Source organism: Syngnathus floridae, chromosome 2 (assembly GCF_059516105.1).
Source record: "Syngnathus floridae isolate MCC-2025c chromosome 2, RoL_Sflo_1.0, whole genome shotgun sequence".
NCBI classification, from domain to species: Eukaryota; Metazoa; Chordata; class Actinopteri; order Syngnathiformes; family Syngnathidae; genus Syngnathus; species Syngnathus floridae.
In genome coordinates this window covers 15,255,941-15,275,850 of record NC_142414.1, presented here as the reverse complement: position 1 = coordinate 15,275,850, position 19,910 = coordinate 15,255,941, and the positions used below count along the sequence as shown (strand labels likewise).

The window sequence follows — 19,910 nt, the reverse complement described above, 5'->3', positions numbered from 1 at the left end:
AGGTCAAGACATTTAAGATATCAACTCTTGACAATGCACAGCTATAAATTGAAAGTCATCATAAAGCTGACTGAGAAAATATCAACTTTTTAAAAGCTGCCTATAATTAAGAATATAAAATCTAAATCATAAACATTCTGTTTTGATGATCACGTCATAATGTTCATGACTATAAATAAAAAATATATAATTGAAAGTATATAAAAACATTGAATTAGTGTTTCAAAAATTGTGTACGTGCGTACGTGTGCGCGCGCGTGTATGCGTGTGTTTGTGCGCGTGTGTGCGTCTGCGCAAATTAACAATTAAATTCAGCTCAATTTGATGCACTTCTATCTTCATAAATCAATTTCAAAACCAATTTTCCGCGTCCAAAACGATTTCAGATTACCAATTCGCATCAATGGGGCAGCAATCTTAATAATAATAGTCTGAATTTTGGATAAATACCAAAAGCATTAGGTCACTTATCTTAACTTAATCTGTATGGTCACACACTGAAGTTGGAAGAGAAGGCTTATCTCTCTGTCTGCTCTATTTCATCCAAAACGTGTTTTATTGATTGAGGTAAGACAATCAAGTTCATCCACAACAAATTCTCTCATCCATGTTTATACGTATATTGACTTTGTTTTGAGCAGGGATGCGCAGACAAATTGGAACACAAACATGGGAGCATGGGATTGTCCAAGATCTTTTTCCAGTGAAAACAATTTGGAATGCTACACATACCAAGAGATAATTAAGGGGCAATTGCATGCTTCCAACTTTGTGTAAACTCGCGCAAAAATACAAGTACAGTTGATGTTGTTTTTCAATTGGTGACGCTGCGGAGCCTGGAACGTTCCCATCCTTTCGTTCCAGGGTGTTATGCGCACCGTCTGCGGCACAGTGGCGCTGCGGTACCCGTTTTTGGCTCAGTTCTACTGTACTCCTCCTTCTCCGCCCTCCCGACGCCAACCCACAGCAACACGATACCGGACACGAGCGGTCCAAACAAGCCTGCAAATAAACGAGGCGTTCCCATCCGCCCCAGCCTGTCTGTCTGTCTGTATGCCTAACGGAGCTCCAAAGCGTCTGGAACCAGCGCAGTCGACCGCCCCGGGGAAGATCAGCTCCAGAGATATACGTTCTCCCCCACCTCCGCTTGCAAAGCTCTCCAGCGATATTCCTTTCGTGTGTGGAAAGACTAAGAAGTCGCTGCGATTGGAAGCATTTTTTTCCCCTGCAAGACCGAGAAATAAGCTGGGACGCAGGAGAGGACGAACTCGCTAGCAGTCGGCTAATGGGGCGCTTCTACTACATTTAGCTACCTAGCCAAGTAATTGGCTAACGTGTAATTACATGGGAACGTCCTGTTTGCAGAGCAGACGCTGGGGTGGACATCAGCGGATGGTGCATGGATAATTAAATGGCATATCCGTCGTTTTAGGCGACATTTTTCGTCTGAAGCCAAGTTTTTTTTTTTGCAGCAGCAGGAGACTGGCGTCCAGTGGCTAGCATGTCAGCTTGTATAGATGGCTTGTTTTCGCAATTGCGTTTTATATACGCCCGACATCTCAAGCGCATAGCTCTTATGCAGCAATTAATCACGGAACGGCGTTAACTTAAGTTGTTTACTCCCCGCTTGATGGCACAGCGAGCATCAAATGTATAGCTGTACGCCAGGAAGAGCATTTCGACCTGAGGACTGAAGGAAGAAACATTTATGTGGTGACTGCAAAACGAAGAGGACCAGAAAGTACATCGAGTGTGTGGATTAGCTCCAAGTGAAAGACCAAAGTCGATCAATACCATCATGCCTGTGGGCCGAACTACAACGATGCAGTGTCTGGCAAAATTCGGCTTTTGCCTGGCTCTTCTCCTTACCCCGGTGGCTGGTAAGTGGCTTAGTTGCGTATAGATTATTGTCTTGTCAATATTTAATGCATTTACTGTACTATAGTGTTGTGTACACCGAGCACGTCACTCGATATCACTTAGTGTGGTTCCGGTTTGAAGTCTCCACAATCTCAAATCCCTTCAAAATATCATCTCCTGCCTGCCTGCCTGCCTGCCTGCCTGCCCCCTTCTCTGGGATTTCTGCACAGTTCGGTGGATCTCATCTCATTGTTGTCTAGTAGCCTTCACAGATAACTCATCTTGAGCACTGAAGCAAATACCCACACTGGCTCCTTTTTTAATCGTTCTGTGTACAAAGGCCTGGAAAAACACTGCCAAACATACTGCAGGCCTTGTCTGCCAACTTGTGCCCCAACCCCCTCCTCCGTTTTCCAGACACTGGGTTGAGGCCAGGCTTCTGTGAGACCTTGAGCATGATAAGATGCTCGCTTGGGCTGTGCTGAGATGGAGAATAGTGTATGCAGGGAATGTGTTGGTAGATGGGAGGGATAGAATTTTTTTTAAATGAGCATAGGTAATGGTACGGTCTTCGCTGGTGTGCTGGAATTATTCTTTTTTTTTTTTTTTTTGTCATACATATGTGTGTTTGTGTTACCAGTTATCAAATGTGTCATATTTAACACAGTTGTGTTTGATTTTAGTTGCGCTCTGTTTTTACTTTAAAAAAAAATTCAATTGTGACTAAAAGTTGTGTGTAATTTAGTCACACCCAGGTCAACTTGCATTGCATTGTTTGGGGGGGAAAAAATTGCTATTTTTTGAATGACAGGTCCATACAATTACCTTATTAACGAATTTCATGATAAATATTTAAGGTTATGGTACATATTTGTAAGTGATGAGACAAGTCTTGTGTACATTTAATGGTTAGAGTAGATAACGGTAAAACTATCGTCCAGTTGACCATAATCAGCCGATTTAATCATCCTATTTAACATGCATCTGCACTATCAATTTGAAATCATGTTATTTTATTAATACAAAGGTGGAAACTCAATTTTTTCTGATTTATTGAGTAATCGACAAACGAATCAACAGATCAGTACATCATTAAAATAATCATTAGTTGCAGCCCAAATTGCCCAGGTAATAATAAGACAAATTGCATGTAGTATATAAAATATCCTTGAAAAATCAAATGTAGAAGAATGTTGTGAACTGTATTAGGAATGCACTTTTGTCGGACCGAGTACAAATATACTGAATTTTGTGTAAGCTCACTGAGTACTAACACTTGACGATGCGATTATGTCTTGGAATTATGTTAAATATGTTTTATTTCAATCAAATATTGTTCAAAAAGACATCTTTTTAGTAACGTCTTGTCATTACAACTTCGCTACCAGAAAAATTCCCATATTAGCAAGCAAAATAAACAAACCTAATCAACTAACCAAACATTCAAATAATAGATAATGCTTGTGGCAAATATGTCGTGTGTTACTTTGGGTGCTGAGATGTCACAGGTATTAAAAGCAACACTCTGTGCATGATCACGTGTGACCGGCGAGGTGACTATTGTGCTCTTGCCGGTCGATGTTATCCACAGCAGTCAAAAACAGTGTTTTTTTTTTTTTTTTTTTTTTTGAAAGCCCATAGCCTGCGGAAAAAAATGGGAGATGAGGCATTTTCAAGGGAAAAAGCCAGCGCCAAATAAACAAATGCATAAATAAACACGGCTGCGTGATTAGTCAACTAATCTTGGCAGCCATTGATAAAACCATGACTTGTACATGAGGATTGGTGTTTCTGTTTTGATATGGACCCGCATCCAAAAATGCTTGTTTTTGGATTCAATATTTGGGTTATATCACAGTTTGTTTTGGTTTAGCTTGTGTTTCCCTCCAAGCAGAAAATATATTGAGGAGATGAGTGAGATATGGAAAGAGGAGAGTAAAACGTATTGACAATTTCTAAGCGCAAGAGAGGTCAGGTAAAAACATATTTATCATTATTGCAAATGTGAAAATCTATGCTTATGGAATTTGAAAAAAACTATCAAATTAATTTGGATTGCATTTTATATGCGATATGGCAGAAAGATCTTATGCCATTTATTTTGGGGTAGTGTGAATATGTAAGTCACAAAATGAGAGATGTAACGTTTCTTAGCAACTGTGTTCTTATGGTGCAGAAAAAGAGTTCTGAATAACAAACGGGCTGTACCATTCCTTCTTGCAATCGTGATGAAAGTGAATGTTCAGAAACATAAATCATGAACATTTCTTTGAGATAAGGTTCACTTCTTGGCTCGTGTTCTCAGCCATGTTTACCTTAACGTATGTCTACAATGCTGACGGCCCGACAAGTCGACTTGTCTGGAAATTGTATGCTTGACTGTATGTGATGTTAAAGTTGAATCAATATTGTTGTATTTTTCAAGTACGAGTACAGATGCACAGCATCCGTCTTTTCAACAGCAGTAACCACTGGAGTGCAATAATGGCTTTTTCTCCTGCGAGCAAGGCTTGAAAAGAAAAGAAAAATCTGTCTTTAGCTGATGCAAATCTGTGTGGGCCGTTTTAACACATTTTGAACGGGTATTCATTTTTCAAATGAAGCGCTCCGGCATATTTGAATGCCTCGCAATCATACAAGGCTAACTGTTAAATTCTGGGCTTTTTGACACCATAGAAGAACAATTGGGACGGCGCTTTTACTGCTCTTTTCAAAATGCTGTGATTTGCACATGTATGGATTTAAAGCACCAATGTGCTTAAATGTTACAACTTTCACTCAAAATACATTTTAAACATTGCTATTCTTCTCTGATGCTCTGAACGTACATATATATATATCGCGTTCAAAATAGAACTTGGCGATGATTCTGTTATCAATATATATCACGATTGATGTCATCAACACTTCATTTGTGACATTGCATGAACAACAAATGAAGTTTAATGGGACGATCAATGAGAGGGTATTGCATTTCCATATTTATCAATATCGACCTATATGAATAATATCGTGATAGAATTTTCTGCCACAAAACCTGTTTGAAAAAAAAAATGATGTGGCAATATTTTATGGGCTGAAGAGAGACAAATTCACCTTTAACAGAGTGACTGCAAGGCAAAAGGTTTCAAAAAGAAAGCATCTGCTCATGATCCCAACCATGCCTGCAAGGCAAGCCAAGTTGTAAAACTTGAAAATGTCTTTGCTTTGGCTTGCATGGCTTCTTCTGAGACGTGCTCATTAATCTGGAGTTGTAAAACATGGTGGCACCAGAGTGACTGAGAGAGCTTTTACCATGCAGCAAGATAATGACCCAAAATACACAAAGGACTTTGTTAAGACCAGAAGTGGAAGGTTTTTGGCTGGCCAAGTCATGCGTAGAACTAGGAGCCTCCTTAAGAAGAGATTGAAGGGAAGTAAACCCATCAAAAATAATCCAAAATCAAAATCAGGCAAAGTTATTTCATACTTGATGAAGCCATGATTTTTTTTTTTCTGTACATTTTGTCTTTCAAAGATGTCCTCTTGTTTTCAGCGGCATGTGGCAGTCATGTGCACTTGACAAGAAGGGTAACCAAAGCCTGCTGTTCGCTTCTCTACCCTCTCCAATTGTAAGATTCTTCAAGTATTTAATAATTGAAACAAGAGTAAAGATGCAGTATCACAAGAAGCACCTAGGGCAGAGATTCAGCAGTTTTCTTTGAAGAGTAGCATTTTAGGAAAAGCATGAATTGCGGTCTGAGATGTAGTATATATAAATTGTATTACACTGGGGTCACACTTCATTTGATTGTCTGGTCCAAATAAAGCAGAACATTTCAAATTCATCAGCTGAGCTCCATATGCTTGCTGAAAACATGTTTAATAGAAATCAAACAAACGACATTTTGGACACCAAACATCATTTGAAATAAAACAATGGCTCTAAACCATGACTTGATTATTAAAATAGGTGTCGATTAATTTGATCCTCCATTAGCTATGTATTCTACAATAAATGATTTGATGCGGTTTTTGAGGTGCGGGCTGCCAAACGAAGGACGGTTCGATTTGAAAGTGGACAAATTAGATGTGGTCTGACTTCATGGGATTATGATTTGAGTCAACATGGTACGACTCAAATCGAATGGGTATGATGCAATGACTTTTTGGTTGACATTTCACAGACATTTGAATGAACTTTTCCGTATTGTAATTGTCCCTATAAAACATTTGGGATAGACCAGTGGCGATCATCATGTGCTTTGTTCATAAATGATTTGAGATTATCCCCTTGTTGTGTAACAGCACGCCACCTCACTCATCTGTTTTCACCACATATTTGTGAAAGTTAGGATACGGAGGGTGGTCGGGGCAGTGGGGGTGGAAGCCAGGTTCTGGCACAAAAGCATTGTGGTCAGTAATTGCGGCCCTCCGATTTGAGGGCAGTATCAACTCTGGGATTAGCCTAACCGTACCAGACCCAGACAGACACAGACTGAGGAGTGGTGGCGCTTTTAGGGGGTGGTTGTCGTTACGCAACAGATGGCATGGATTAAGCATGTACTTGCCCCCACCTCATCCCTGCCATCCTTAAACAGGCTTGGAATATCGGGGGTGTCAGCAAAGGCCCCCTGAATCCACCTCAGCAATGAGAACACACCAAAACAGAAGCTGTAGTAGGTAGATTAGGGTTGATAGATAGATAGATAAATAAATAGCTTGACTTTCCGCAATAATAGGAACGTCAGATCCAAGTGGTAATCACCCAAAATATCTTCTGGGAATTTAATTGGAGTTCCATAGATACATACAGATACTTATAAATGATTGAATTGCAAATCTCCTCAGTAGGATCTCTGACACGATGCCACGTTTGCTGCGTTTTGCAAGCTTCCCGTGAATTCAGTTCAATAACTCCACATTGCCGTCAAGTGCTCATGTGTCCAGACTTTAAGGATACCCTGTAGTATTCTAACCGCTGTGTCTTGCATGACTCTTCTGGGCCTTGGCAAATAAGGTCAGATTAGATCTGTTGTTTTTCACCAATGAGGCTGAGAGGAAGGGGGGTTGTTTGTGGGGGAGGGCGGGAACACCAGCTCTGGGGAGGAGGGTTACTGGGCTAGAGTGGGGGATAGATGGAGGGGGTGAGTTTGAACAAATATCTGGGCCAGGGGTGCCCACTAAGTGCCAGTCATTGTCCAATGAACAAGCTTGGAAAGAGAGCCACACTTGAGCCTTTTGATATGACTTTGCCTTTCTCTCTCACGTGTCACGCTTGACTGGGTTTGCCAGGAGAGCAGTGGAAGCTGGGCTCAAGCTCTGCAGAGCACGACCGGGAGGGAGCAGAGGCTGCCATGGCCAATCAGAGATAAACACTGGGATTGGCCATACACCAGAAATGTCCCCAAGAGATTGAAAGAATTTTGTCAAAGAAGCAACAACAACCAATGACCTGCAGAAATGCTCTTGTAGTTGAAATTGCAAATATGTTTCTAGAATTCACTTTGTGCATCGCAGCAAACTGCATTTGACTCTTCAGAAACACTTTCAGAGTGGCAATTTCAAACATATTTTAACCTTAAACTTAGTGTTTATTCTTTAGGAAAAAAAAGGGCAATAAATATAAGAAAAATATTTCATTTGAGAAACTCGCCTGCAACTTAATACAAGCTTCAAGGCTGTGCGTTTCTGAACCTGTGATAACTCGGACAATAATTCTAATAGAAATGTTGGTAATGTGAAAGTGCAAAATCCATTGATACAAAAATCTGAATTGCACAACACATTGATCATCCACACTTTATACGCACGTCGCGGCAATATGCTTCAGTATGGTGGAAAGGCTTTTACCCTAACCCAGGCTCTCCTCCCCAAATCAGTTATGAGAGACCCCCCGGGGGTGCTGCATTCCCCTCCTGCTGAGTCCCGCACAGAGGGATGCGTATCTAAAAAGCCCTCGGATTTTTTTCAATTCTCAATGTATTATGGGCATACCGAGTTAGCTTTCAGGGATTTTGTAACTTTTGGCAGCTCTATCTATTTTCCGACATAAACGCCCTTTTGCCGTGTTGCATGTTAATGTGCTTGGTTAGCTAAGCACACAATGCGAAATTTGACTTGCAGCTGTGATGAGAATCCGCTTATTTCGAGCCTCGGATAACAGTATTTTACAGAAGAGTAGATTATGACAGTAGATGATTTTTTTTTCACATTTACATTTTAAAAGAGACAGGAATAAAATAGATTAGTGCAAAGGATAGGTGAAACTTTTGAATTCCTGTTAGACCATAAGCAGCCAACAATGTCAGTGTGTTTGTTTTACTGTCTCGGGTGTTGTCACTTCCTTCCATTGTCCCTATATATTTCCTCCATTGCAACATGTATCCTGATGTCTGCCAGCCCTCCCTTCAGCAGGACATTTCCAGGAATTTTGAAGCGTCGTCAAGGAAATTGATCCATGGAAGGAAGGATTTTTGTCATTGGTTGTTGTATATGGCGTTAGAAGAAAATTTGGCCATTCGGGAATAAGGAATCTTTTTTTTTTCCCCCCCATGGAGCTCAAACAAACCCACACACTGGCTTTCTCTCACTCAGGCCTTCCGAGAAATGAACAGATTTCACCAGTTGAAGTGCCACTATGAAATAAATATGATTGTCTGACATCACACACCAAAGCACTGCTGTTTACAAAATATGAATAATAATATATTGCACCAATGAAATAACCGTTTCTCATTACATCTGTTTTGAATATTTTAGCTGTTGTTTTTAATATTTGCGTCAGCAATGGAATGACGTCTGTTTGTTGTCTGCGATGAGTGTCGCCTGTGAGTTAACACTTGCAAACATACTGGATTGTGATGTCCTTTCTGTGTGAGCGCTTCCATTTGGGTTCTGACCTTTAGGCCAAAATGTAATTGACATTTGCATTGATGTTTGGCTGAAAATAGGGAAGCATGCTTTTGTGGGGGTGGGGGGTGAGTCAAGCAACCCTGAGTTGAAATGTCTGATGTGTGGATGAGTAACAGTTATACATTTGCTTGTAACCCTGAAGAGCTATTTTCAGCATACTTTTAAATGGTGCTAGTATAAAACTTATTGTGTGCTGAATAATTTTATCGGCGTCCACGGTCTTATTTTGTAAAACGTAGCGGTGTGGACGAACGATAAAAACACACTACTGCTTATTAGATGCTCAGCAAAAGCAGTGCGCTTTTGAATATGATTTATGATGATCTTGTCTCTCTTTTTAGCGGCACAGGACGAAGAGCGAGAGTGTGCCTTCATTGACCAGCAGCAGCAGTCGGAGGTGGAGCGATTGGCCGGGGGCGAGGGCCGGGTCTCGCCCGAGAACACCACCATCCGATGTGCCAAGGGCAGACATTGCTTCGGCTTGTGGGAGAAAAGTCCACCGGGCGAAGTCCGATTAGTCAAACAAGGTAGAATATGCGGCACAAGTCACAATGTATGAAATAAAGCACACACACATATGTAAACCTAAGAATCAGGCACTCTGATCTAAATTCTCCCCTCGTAATATTGCCACATCTGTCATTGTCTACCCCAACCAGGTTGTTGGTCCCACCTTGGAGACCACCAAGGATGTCGCGATGACCGCTGCGTGGTCAACAATCTCTTGCCTCAGACCCAGAACGGGACCTACCACTTCTGCTGTTGCGGCACTGACATGTGCAATGTCAATTTCACAGAAGACTTGACGACTCCCAGTCCCACCACTGCACAGCCAATCTGTATGCACACACACACACATACACACACTAATAGTTCAGCATTGATCGTTAAGTCTTCATACTTTGGAACGTTGACAAGCTAGACAAGCGGCTGTATAGTCAATTGTTCCTTCCTCTAAATCTAGTAGTGAATAAAATGTAGTGTGTGTTCTGTCTGAGGAGGCGGAGCACATACATACACACACGCTGCCATTTATGTTGCCACTCCGCATTCCTTGGAATGCAAGGCGTCTGTCTGTGTTATCAGTCTGCGGGTGGTTTGGTGATTGTTCTACTTAGCAGACAGGTGACAAGACGACAAACATGGGAGGAAGTCAGAAAGAAAGAATGACTGATTTTAGCATGTTGGTTTATAAAACATGTTTTCATTTGTAAGCGTTTTCTTTTTTTCTATTCTTACCTCATGTTTTAATTTCATTTTTTTGTACTTCTTTTCATTCTTGCCACTATGGAGCCAACGGCTTCATTGGCTAACTCGCCATTCATGTCATTGAATGCCTTTAATTACTAGTCTTGGTAGCGTATTTCTTTAGTTACCAAAAATATAAATGTGCTTTATGTGAAGTGAAATATATTATTTTTTTATGACCTGTGATATTCAGTGAGACATTCATACAGTAAACAAGCCCCAATTTTATGCATTATTACTTGTGCTAAAAAAAAAAAATAATATTACCATTACTACACTCCTCTATAAGCTATTATTGATTTTGCAAATCACTTTTATAAGGCTTGGTTTTGTTCTGGCGCTGCTTGGCTGCCTCTGGCACAGGTTGTCTTAAATACAGGGTCCAATGAAATTTAAAAACAATCAAGGCATTCTAGAGTGTGCTACTCAGTGTTAGAGTTTGGTTTTAACCGCAGGTCATGTGTCCTCCAACAAGTTAACGACCTAAAATATATGAATAGCTAAAGAACACATTTTGTGGCTTAGTGGGACGTATAATGAATGCATATCTAAACCCTCTTAAAAATCTGTAAGAGCTGACACATTTTGTGCATAGAAGTGCATAAGTCTCATTGATAGCTACAGAAATCCTTTTATTGCAGCCAGACTATTCATAACAATAATGGCATCATCCTCTTTGCCAGTTGCTGTGAGTTCCTGATCGATAGAAAAGCGCTATATACATATATATATATTTGTGTAGGTTTGTTGTGGCCATTTTCTATCTGCTCATTCTTTTTGAACTGTTATCCGTGCAGACCCTCGCACTTTGCGCTATGAAGAGACAATAAACATTGCCCTGGCAACCGTCTTTGTGTTGGCCGTCATCGCGGGAGCTGCTTTCTTTGGTTACCGCATGATGCATGGTGAGTTTCCATGGCGCCACACTGAGAGCAAGAACAGACCACATTCAGGAGCTAAGTTTGTTAAATGCTTTGGTGGAGCCGTAATCACTGTAATAAATGGAATCTGAGAGGACCTACTTTAAAGTACTTTGTGTGTGCATGTGTTTTTCTTCCTTTCAGGAAATAGTAAGCAAGGTCTTCACAATCTGAATATGATGGAAGCTGCTGCCTCTGAGAGCTCTTTGGACCTGGATAATCTCAAGCTTCTCGAGGTCTGTTTCTGAAATAGCATCAGTCTTTTGTTCGAAAGAGAAAGCATGCCACTTATTGTGTATAACACGTAGTGGGACAATTTACAAGGCTGTTCAGTTTCACTACGCTCCTCAGTTAGTATAGCATTTCGGCAGAATTCGTTGCAAGGGGGGCAACCATAATAAACACAGTTTAAGTAGGGTAGTGCTTGTGGTGTTCTCATCCGGGTTTTATGCTGTTGATTTGATACCAATGCCAATACCGATCACAAATTAGATGTTGAATTTGCACTTTTGAAGCTACAACTAACAATTTTTTTAACTCATCTGATGTTGACGATGATTCAAAAACAGGACATTGCTTCAAATTGACATAGCAGTAAATGCACAATCATAAATTGTGATTCTGTAACGTGTCGGGAAAATGAGCAAATCTTCTTTATGGCTTAAATACAAAAAGAATTAATAAAAAAAAAAAAAGATTTGTTTTATTAAGTATAAGGAGATCCATCCATCCATTATCAGAACCACCTAGTCATACAAGGATCAAGTTGTTTGAAGTTGTAGTTTTACCTTGGCGTCAAAACACCCTGTAGAACACACAATAAATGAATTAAAATAATTAAATCGAATAAAACAAAAATATCCACTGGCCATAAGGGGTATCACCATTGCTCATTATCCAGACTCCGGAGGCATTGTTTTTGCCTTTTACTTCTTCCGAGAAATTTACTTAGAACTACCACCCACAATGATAAACACGCTTACAAAATGACAACACCACCTCAAGCTTCAAGTCTAGGCATGCTTGTTATCAAACTGATGAGATGAAAACAGCACCAGTAACTGAATGCACATAAGAAACGACAGCATATTCAAATGATATGACTTTTATCTGACTATGGATGGCTCACTGTTATCCAATTCTCACTCTGAAATGCACCGTTGTCCATTTTTTTCACCAACTTCACTACAACAACAATAAAAGAAGCCCAGGAGGCAGATACCGCCGATTTGAATTTGAATATTTGTTATGTGTAATGTTAGCAGTCATGCTGTGGTGCACAGTCCGCCATCCAATTCATGGAATAAGGCAGACAGCTTTTCAGGCATGAATTGAATTCCTTCCATTGCCCCAACCCCCCCTCCCCCTTTTTTCTTTTTTTAGCTGATCGGCCGGGGTCGATACGGCACTGTCTATTGCGGCTCCCTCGATGAACGACCTGTCGCCGTGAAGGTCTTCACAGCCGCTAATCGGCAGAACTTTCAAAATGAATGCTCCATTTACCGGCTGCCACTACTGGAGCACGACAACATCGCCCGCTTTGTGGGCGCTGATGAGCGGACGGGCCCAGAGGGGCGCACCGAGTACCTGCTCATCATGGATTACTACCCGCACGTAAGTGAAGTGACTAGTTTAGTCACTGTTGTTTGTATGTACCGTTTTCTATAAAGACAAACCAAAGCCACCTCTTGGTCATGGAAAGTATTGTAAGGAAATGACAAAGTGCGCCTCTCCATCAACTGCCAGAGTTTGCGCACGTAGCTAATTTTGTCAGGGAGTCCAAAAGGTTGCAAACAGTTTTTCTTGACGAAAGAAAAACGGTTCACGACTATTAATTACGTCTTTGCGACAGTTTGCGACTTTGAAAGGACCCTGACAAAAAAACAAAAAAAATCAACATTCAGGCCATGAGCGAACCATCACGAAGGTTACTTCGCTGCTCAGTGAGCCTTAAGAAGGAAACAGTTGATGATAAAACATGACATTGAGGGTTTTTAAAGCTACCATTAAAAAGTCGAAGTATAATATAAGCTGAATTATTTGCTCTAATAAACAACCTGTGTTATCACTTGGATGTGGTGAAGCAGCTTGTCACTTGTTTTGAAGTGGCGGCAAAGACTCAGCAATCCCCTCCACACGTCACATCTCGTTTTGTCAAAGCTTAAGTGCTATACTTACGATCGAATTGACTTTTTCTGCCTCATCAGTTTCCCATCTCATGATGGTGCCTCTTCTTTTCTCTCTCTTACCCTAGGGATCTCTAAGCCGCTACCTGAGCGTTCAGACCAACGACTGGGTCAACAGCTGCAGGCTTGCTCACTCTGTCACTCGTGGATTGGCGTACATGCACACGCAACTCTTCAAAGGAGGTGAGCTGGCAGAAAAATCACACCCACAGGTTTTTAGACCTACGAGCATTTCGGGGCAAGATTTTTTTTCTCTTTTAGCCAGTTTTGTTTGACTTATTTGGAAATCCCTGTCTTCCTGTCTGCAGAGTACAGCTCCGTGTACCCGGGCCTATTTATAGATTGAAGGAAAATTGGAGAGAAGGTTGAAGTGAGCTGATATGAATATTCCCCAGGCTTAGTGAAATCATTCTTGGTAGGCAGAAGTGACAGCTAAACAGAGCTCCAACTCCTTTGGCCCTCCTCATTCTTCGGAATCAGCAGGGGTACTCATCACAGCAGTCAGCGAGGCTTATAAGCAGGGACAGCAAGTGACAAGGAAGTAAAGTAAAAAGGAAGGACGAGTTGCCCGCTGTTCGTGGAGCTGCGATCAGGAAAATGGATTCAGTATTTCTGGTCAGTAAGATTGCTCAGGCAGGGGATATTAGGCAGTATGACCATATTAATAAATCCAATTTTTATCGATTTTTTTTTTTTTTTTTTAATGAGGGTTTAGCAGCCTGTACATTTTGTTTCGGTAGAATGTCAAGAGGAAGAGATATGAGAGGATTTGTTTGAAGCTTTGTGGTTCAATACGGAGCGGAAGTTTAAGCTCTCAAGTTAGGGCAAGGTACCACCATGCTTTTACTAACTAATGTTGCCAAACCTGTTCATTTCTCAATTGGTTATCTACATTGTATTTTGTTCTAATCGTGCAGTGTCCCGAAACCCAATGAACTATAGAAACAGCCTAACCGCAACGGCATTGTCTGGAATTTTATATCTCATTTCTTCTTTCCTTCTTTCAAAGACATGTACAAGCCAGCAGTGTCCCACAGGGACCTGAACAGTCGGAATATTCTCGTTAAGGCCGACGGCACTTGTGTAATCATCGATTTTGGGCTGTCCATGAAGCTGACGGGTAACAGGCCAACACGCCACGGCGAGGAAGATAACGCTGCTATCAGTGAGGTGAGAGCAGACTCCTAGTTAGTTACAGGTACTCGAAGGAGAATTTAATGAAAGAGATGGTAGTGGAGCATAGCAATAAAGACTCGTTTTGTTTTCTCCCATTCTCAATCGCCTTGTAGGTGGGCACCATCCGCTACATGGCGCCAGAGGTGCTGGAAGGAGCAGTCAATCTGAGGGATTGTGAGTCTGCGCTGAAACAGGTGGACATGTATGCACTGGGCCTGGTCTACTGGGAGACTTTCATGAGATGTACAGACCTTTTCCCCGGTAAGACTTCACTCATATACAGATGCATTTATTTTTTTGTTGTGTGAGCATAAAAAACAGCCCCTAAATTGCACATCTTTTCCTCCTGACCTTACCACCTCTAGGCGAATCTGTACCAGAGTACCAGATGGCCTTCCAGGCAGAGGCAGGGAACCACCCGACGTTCGAGGACATGCAAGTGCTGGTGTCAAGGGAGAAACAGCGGCCCAAATTTCCAGAGGCCTGGAAAGAGAACAGCTTGGTATGTGCGTACGGAACGTCTGAGTCGGAAAGGAAAGGGAAAAACACAAATAGCAGTATATCGAAAAAATTGAAAACAAAAGAAATCATTAAATTAAAAAGTTTGATGCTAGTGAGACACAGGATAGATAGGAAAGGAAGTATTTGCAAAATATTTTGCGGACTCTGAAGCCAGTTTGAGAACGATGAGTATTCTGGCAATTACAATGCGACTCATCTCTTCTCTGGCAGGCTGTTCGCTCTCTGAAAGAGACAATGGAAGACTGCTGGGACCAGGACGCGGAAGCCCGCCTCACAGCCCAGTGTGCCGAAGAACGGGTGGCCGAGCTGCTCCTCATTTGGGACCGCTCCAAATCCGTCAGCCCCAAGCTCAACCCTATGTCTACCACTCTGCACAATGAGAGGTAAAAATCTTAATTAAGGTTCTTCTCTCAATGAAATGCCTGCCTGCTCTTTAAAACCAGAAATACTTTCCCGCCGTTTCCATCTAGAAACCGCGTGACACCCAAGTCTGGCCCGTATGCTGATCACTCCTCCACTTATATCGAAGAGCATGAGGGCGTGGCCAAAAACGCGCAGGCCGATACTACGAGTTCCGCAGGTGTCCGAATCGGGGGTGGGACCGGGGAGAGGAACAGGAACTCCATCAACCAAGAACGCCAGCAGCAAGCCCACGCCCGCCTGCCCAGCCCAGAGAGTAGCAGTACTAGTGGGGCTTGGTTGGGTCTAAGAGGGAGCCCCTCAGACTCCACCACAACCACCACTATTATTTCTGAGTCTGAGGGGCCAACGGGCTGCAACACGGTCCCCGTTTGCCTCCACCTAACTCAGGACGACTTGGAGACCACCAAGCTTGACCCCAAAGAGGTGGACAAGAACCTGAAAGAGAGCTCGGACGAGAACCTGATGGAACACTCGCAAAAGCAGTTCTGCTCGCCAGACCCGCTAAGCCCGGGTAGTTCCAGCTTGCTCTACCCTCTCATCAAGATGGCAAGCGAAGCCTCGGGTACGGCTGAACCATCCGCCTCCATACCTGCCGCCGTCTTCCCTCTGCCTAAGCAGCAGAATTTGCCCAAAAGGCCATCAAGCTTGTCCCTGCGTAGCAAGCCAGCCAAGAAGGAGTCGTCATCCTCCTCGCTCAGGTTCAAGTTTGGACGATCGGGAAAGTCCAACCTTCGGCAGGTGGAGGGATCAAAGATTAACGGCGGTGCGGTAACGGGCCCAAACGTGGATACAGAAGCTCATCGGGGCACGGGCATAAATAATATACCTGCCCTACGGGACGTGCACGCTAACGGCAGCATTAATGGCGCCATCAACGGTCACAACAGCGGGCTTGTTTCTTCCGCGGCCATTGGCGGAAATGCAGGATTCGGAGGATCCGGCGTTCCCAACGGAAACGGAGTGTTACAGTCCGATGACAGTCGACTCAGCCTGGGCATCATCACGGCCAGCCCCGACGAACACGAGCCACTTCTGAGCCGTGAGCAGCCGGATCCCAGGGACGCGTCTTCGAGCGTGGCCGCGCTGCGCTCGGCTCGACCCAATACCAACAACAACAACAGCAACACGGGCCACGGCCGGGGTGACGGTGAGAGCGGAGGTGAAAGCGAAGGAGGCGGAGATGAGGACATGGAAGGAGGAAGCGGGGCTCCGACGGGGCCCCCGACAGAAAGTGCGGGACTCGCCTCCGGTGCCCCGGACCTCCCGGTGACGGTCACCATGCGAGAAGAGTCCCTGCTTAGGCAGCCCAGAGTTCGCAGACCAGAGAGACCAAACTCCTTGGACCTGTCCTTCACCACACAGGACCTGGCTTCATTAGGTGAGACACCGGCTCACACTTCCACTTAATTGTGTACATGAGTAGCTGTCCGTATTTAAAAATGACATTACAGTTGCCAACCTTAAAAGATTGAGGAGCCGGTCGTTTTCTTGGTTTGGCCGGAGCTGGTGCTTAGAGAGCAGGAAATGAGCAGGAATGCTCAGAGATGGGTGAATGGAGGCAAACACTACTTTGGCTGAGGACTTAGCATTTTAACATGGCTAAAACCTCCCACAAGTTGATTTTGCATGATACAAGCCCTTTAACAGCTTTTGTTTCGCTTCCCACATTTACGGTTTGGACTTTTCTCTAATAATTGGTTTCCTTACTAACGCTCAGGCTAGAGAAGATCATAAAGCATCAACAGCGCACGTCTATAGCATGTACATAATCATCATAAACAAGTGTATTCACCAGTTCAATTATCAGACACAAACCAACCACCTTCACATGAGGCCCGTAATAAGTGTTCATTTCATAGTAAGTGTCATTTCTGTTTGCAGGTGACAGCTTTGGGCACCCAGGCAGCTCCTTGGACACCGGCGATAAGATCAAGAAACGAGTCAAGACGCCATATTCCCTGAAGAAATGGCGGCCCACCACTTGGGTCATCTCCACGGACGCGAGGGGGCTCGAGGTCAACAACAACAACAGCGGGTCCGGCCGGGGCCAAGGCCACAGCCACAACCGGCCCAAATCCACTTCAGCCATTTACTTGCGAGGTGGAGACATGGTTGGCGAGCGTAGCGACACTCTGGTGTGAGTGTACGGCCACCAGCTGTTGAAGACTGAACAAACACACAAAGTTTTTGGGGGGCGGGGAAGGGGTGGGGTCTGAATCAGCAAGAGGAAGCTACGTGGAATAGTACACTAAGAGTCGAGTCCCATGTACAGTACACTAATTAGATTTTCTTGCTGTGTCTTCTCCGATGAACATCATTTGCTTTTAAACGCAATCCAAGCTATGCAGCATTCTCTCCCGCTCGTTTGTCCTGTTCTAGCCGTTCCTCACAAGCATCCGAGTGTTGTTTTCTTTCCTCCCTACGTGCACTTTGAGCCGATGAGATCGGCGTTTGGTCCTGCCCTGCTCGCCGTGACGGCGCCACCGCACGGAATTCAATCATGTGCTCTTGTTTGTTTTCGTTCAAGCACAAAGACCCTCTTGAAAAGAAGAAACGGTCTTAAAAGGCAGAGCGATGTTTTATTTGTAATTTTTTATTTGATTTTTGTATGCAAGACCTGTCGTCGTGGACTATCTGTGTTCTGTACCATCGCATAAGTTTAATTGTGCAATAGGATGTAGCTTTTAGATGCTCGTCATGTTTCTCCTTTTTTGTTTTTAACCCTCAATCATATTTTGAATATGTCAATCTCCTTTGCACTTACGATTAGTCACAATCATCAACCTTGCCCCCGCCCCTGTTTGAAATGGAAAAACAAATGACAATCCTTCGTTTTCCATCCCAGGGGCACCAACAATCGAGCTCGTTTGACTGGTTGAGAATATTGGGACTTTTCCCCACCCACTTTCCACACAGTCGCACTATGAATCTTTTTTTTTTTTTTTATTCAATCCATTTCAATTTTCAATCAATTTTTAATTCAATCTCTTGTCTCAGTGTCACTTGCCTTCATGTTTGATTGAATCACAACCAGGAGACTTTGTGCTTCTTGGAACTGTACTGGAAATGAGAAAAAAAAAGAGAACGACAAAGAATACCAAACCCCCTTCCAAACACGCTGAATATTGTTTGTGCTTCTACTGCTCACATTGCTTAATGTTTGAATGGGTGGTTCTACAGTATGTTTGTTTGTGTGTTTCTTTAAAGGGGCAACCCCAAAAATTTCTTTACATTAATATGTTTTATGTGCCCCCATTAGTTATTCTGATTCCATGCAATATGGGTTAAGACAGCAAAATTTACATTTTTTAATCCATCTCAAGCGGTGGCCGTTTTGTCGCTTGTTGGCAACTGAAAATGACATCACAGTTGCCAGGTTCTCAGGTCACAACCAATCACAGCTCATCTTAAAAAAAACTAGTGAGCCGTGATTGGTTGTGTTCTGACACTTGGCTGGGATGTCATTGTATGCAAGTGGCAAAATGGTCACCGCCCCTGAGATGGATAAAAAGCGAGCGAATTTTGCCTGTTTAATTCATATTCCACAAATGAAATATTACTCAGAGCAATGTGTTTCAACTAGTTGGGCTGCACACAACATATTACAAAGAAAATATTGGGGTTGACTTTCTCTTAAGTAGTTTTGTTTTGCTGGAGCCTTTAAGTAATTTTGTTTTGCTGTAGCTCAGCACTGTATAGTGACTGTACTACAGTCTGTATGTTGTACTCATTCTGTATTCTCTGCGCCACTTCAGGATCAATTAACAAGTTTTCATTTATGTTTTTGTAATCTGTAATTTGTATGCAAGAAAAAAAAACACTATTATTGCATTTATTTGCATATTTTTATTGGATTCTGTGTTGCATTCAATGGAAATTGATGACCTTTGATTCCCTCGCTAAACGTTTGCTTGATACAATTTCCCTGAACCTTTTCAAGACACTATGGAAGAAAAAAATATTAATAAATGTATGAAAACTTGAGTTTTATCTGTTTGGGTCATAATAGTGTGAGCTTTTATATTCAGAAATATTTCATTATAGTGCGGGCCTGGCCAAGAGTAGAGCATGGCTCTCTGCTCCATCTGAACATGATCCTGGGAAAAGGAATAATCAACTCAAACATTTTCTTTATAATGGAAATGTTCTATGCACCCCTACAAGTCATACATGGCATTTTAATTATTGCATTTGCAGAACATGAATTTGGTGGAAAAATAGATCTTAGGGGGTGGCCATTTTACTACTTAATGCCAATTGAAAATGATATAACAGTTACTGAGGTTATTACAAATACCTTGTGTTCTCTGTGTTTGGTCATGTGACGTTTGCAAACTGAGTCATAATTGATTGTACATATAAGAAAGGTAGCAAGCTCTGCTGTGATAAGTGATTTCACAAGGATACATCCAGATGGCGCCAAACAATATTTTTAAGGCCTGAGCAGCAAGTAGGTAAGCTTTTCAGATACTAACAAATTGATTTTCCGTCCAATATCAGCAAATATGTGAATGCTAAATGTCTGTCTGTCTGTCTGTCTGTCATCTGTCTGTAACGTCGTGTTTCTTAAGATGAACAAAACGGCTTTGAAAAGAGACATTACGGAGGCTACGAAAAAAGGTTCTCCAGCCTTATGCCAGGGGGCGCTAGTGATCCCGGGATGTTTCATGCGCCTACCTGT

At 42.6% G+C, this 19,910-nt stretch overlaps 1 protein-coding gene across 1 annotated transcript; it reads left to right on the top strand.

Moving 5' to 3' along the window:
- The first annotated feature begins 935 nt into the window (after nt 1-935).
- Nucleotides 936-19,213, top strand: LOC148402112 (bone morphogenetic protein receptor type-2-like). The gene is made up of 13 exons (XM_088369937.1): nt 936-1,880; nt 9,096-9,281; nt 9,414-9,593; nt 10,800-10,907; nt 11,067-11,158; nt 12,306-12,536; nt 13,177-13,291; nt 14,118-14,278; nt 14,398-14,545; nt 14,650-14,786; nt 15,017-15,189; nt 15,277-16,607; nt 17,111-19,213. The coding sequence occupies exons 1-13, from the start codon at nt 1,799-1,801 to the stop codon at nt 17,368-17,370; spliced, it is 3,204 nt and encodes a 1,067-aa protein (XP_088226063.1). The 5' UTR covers nt 936-1,798; the 3' UTR covers nt 17,371-19,213.
- Nucleotides 19,214-19,910: the final 697 nt, after the last annotated feature.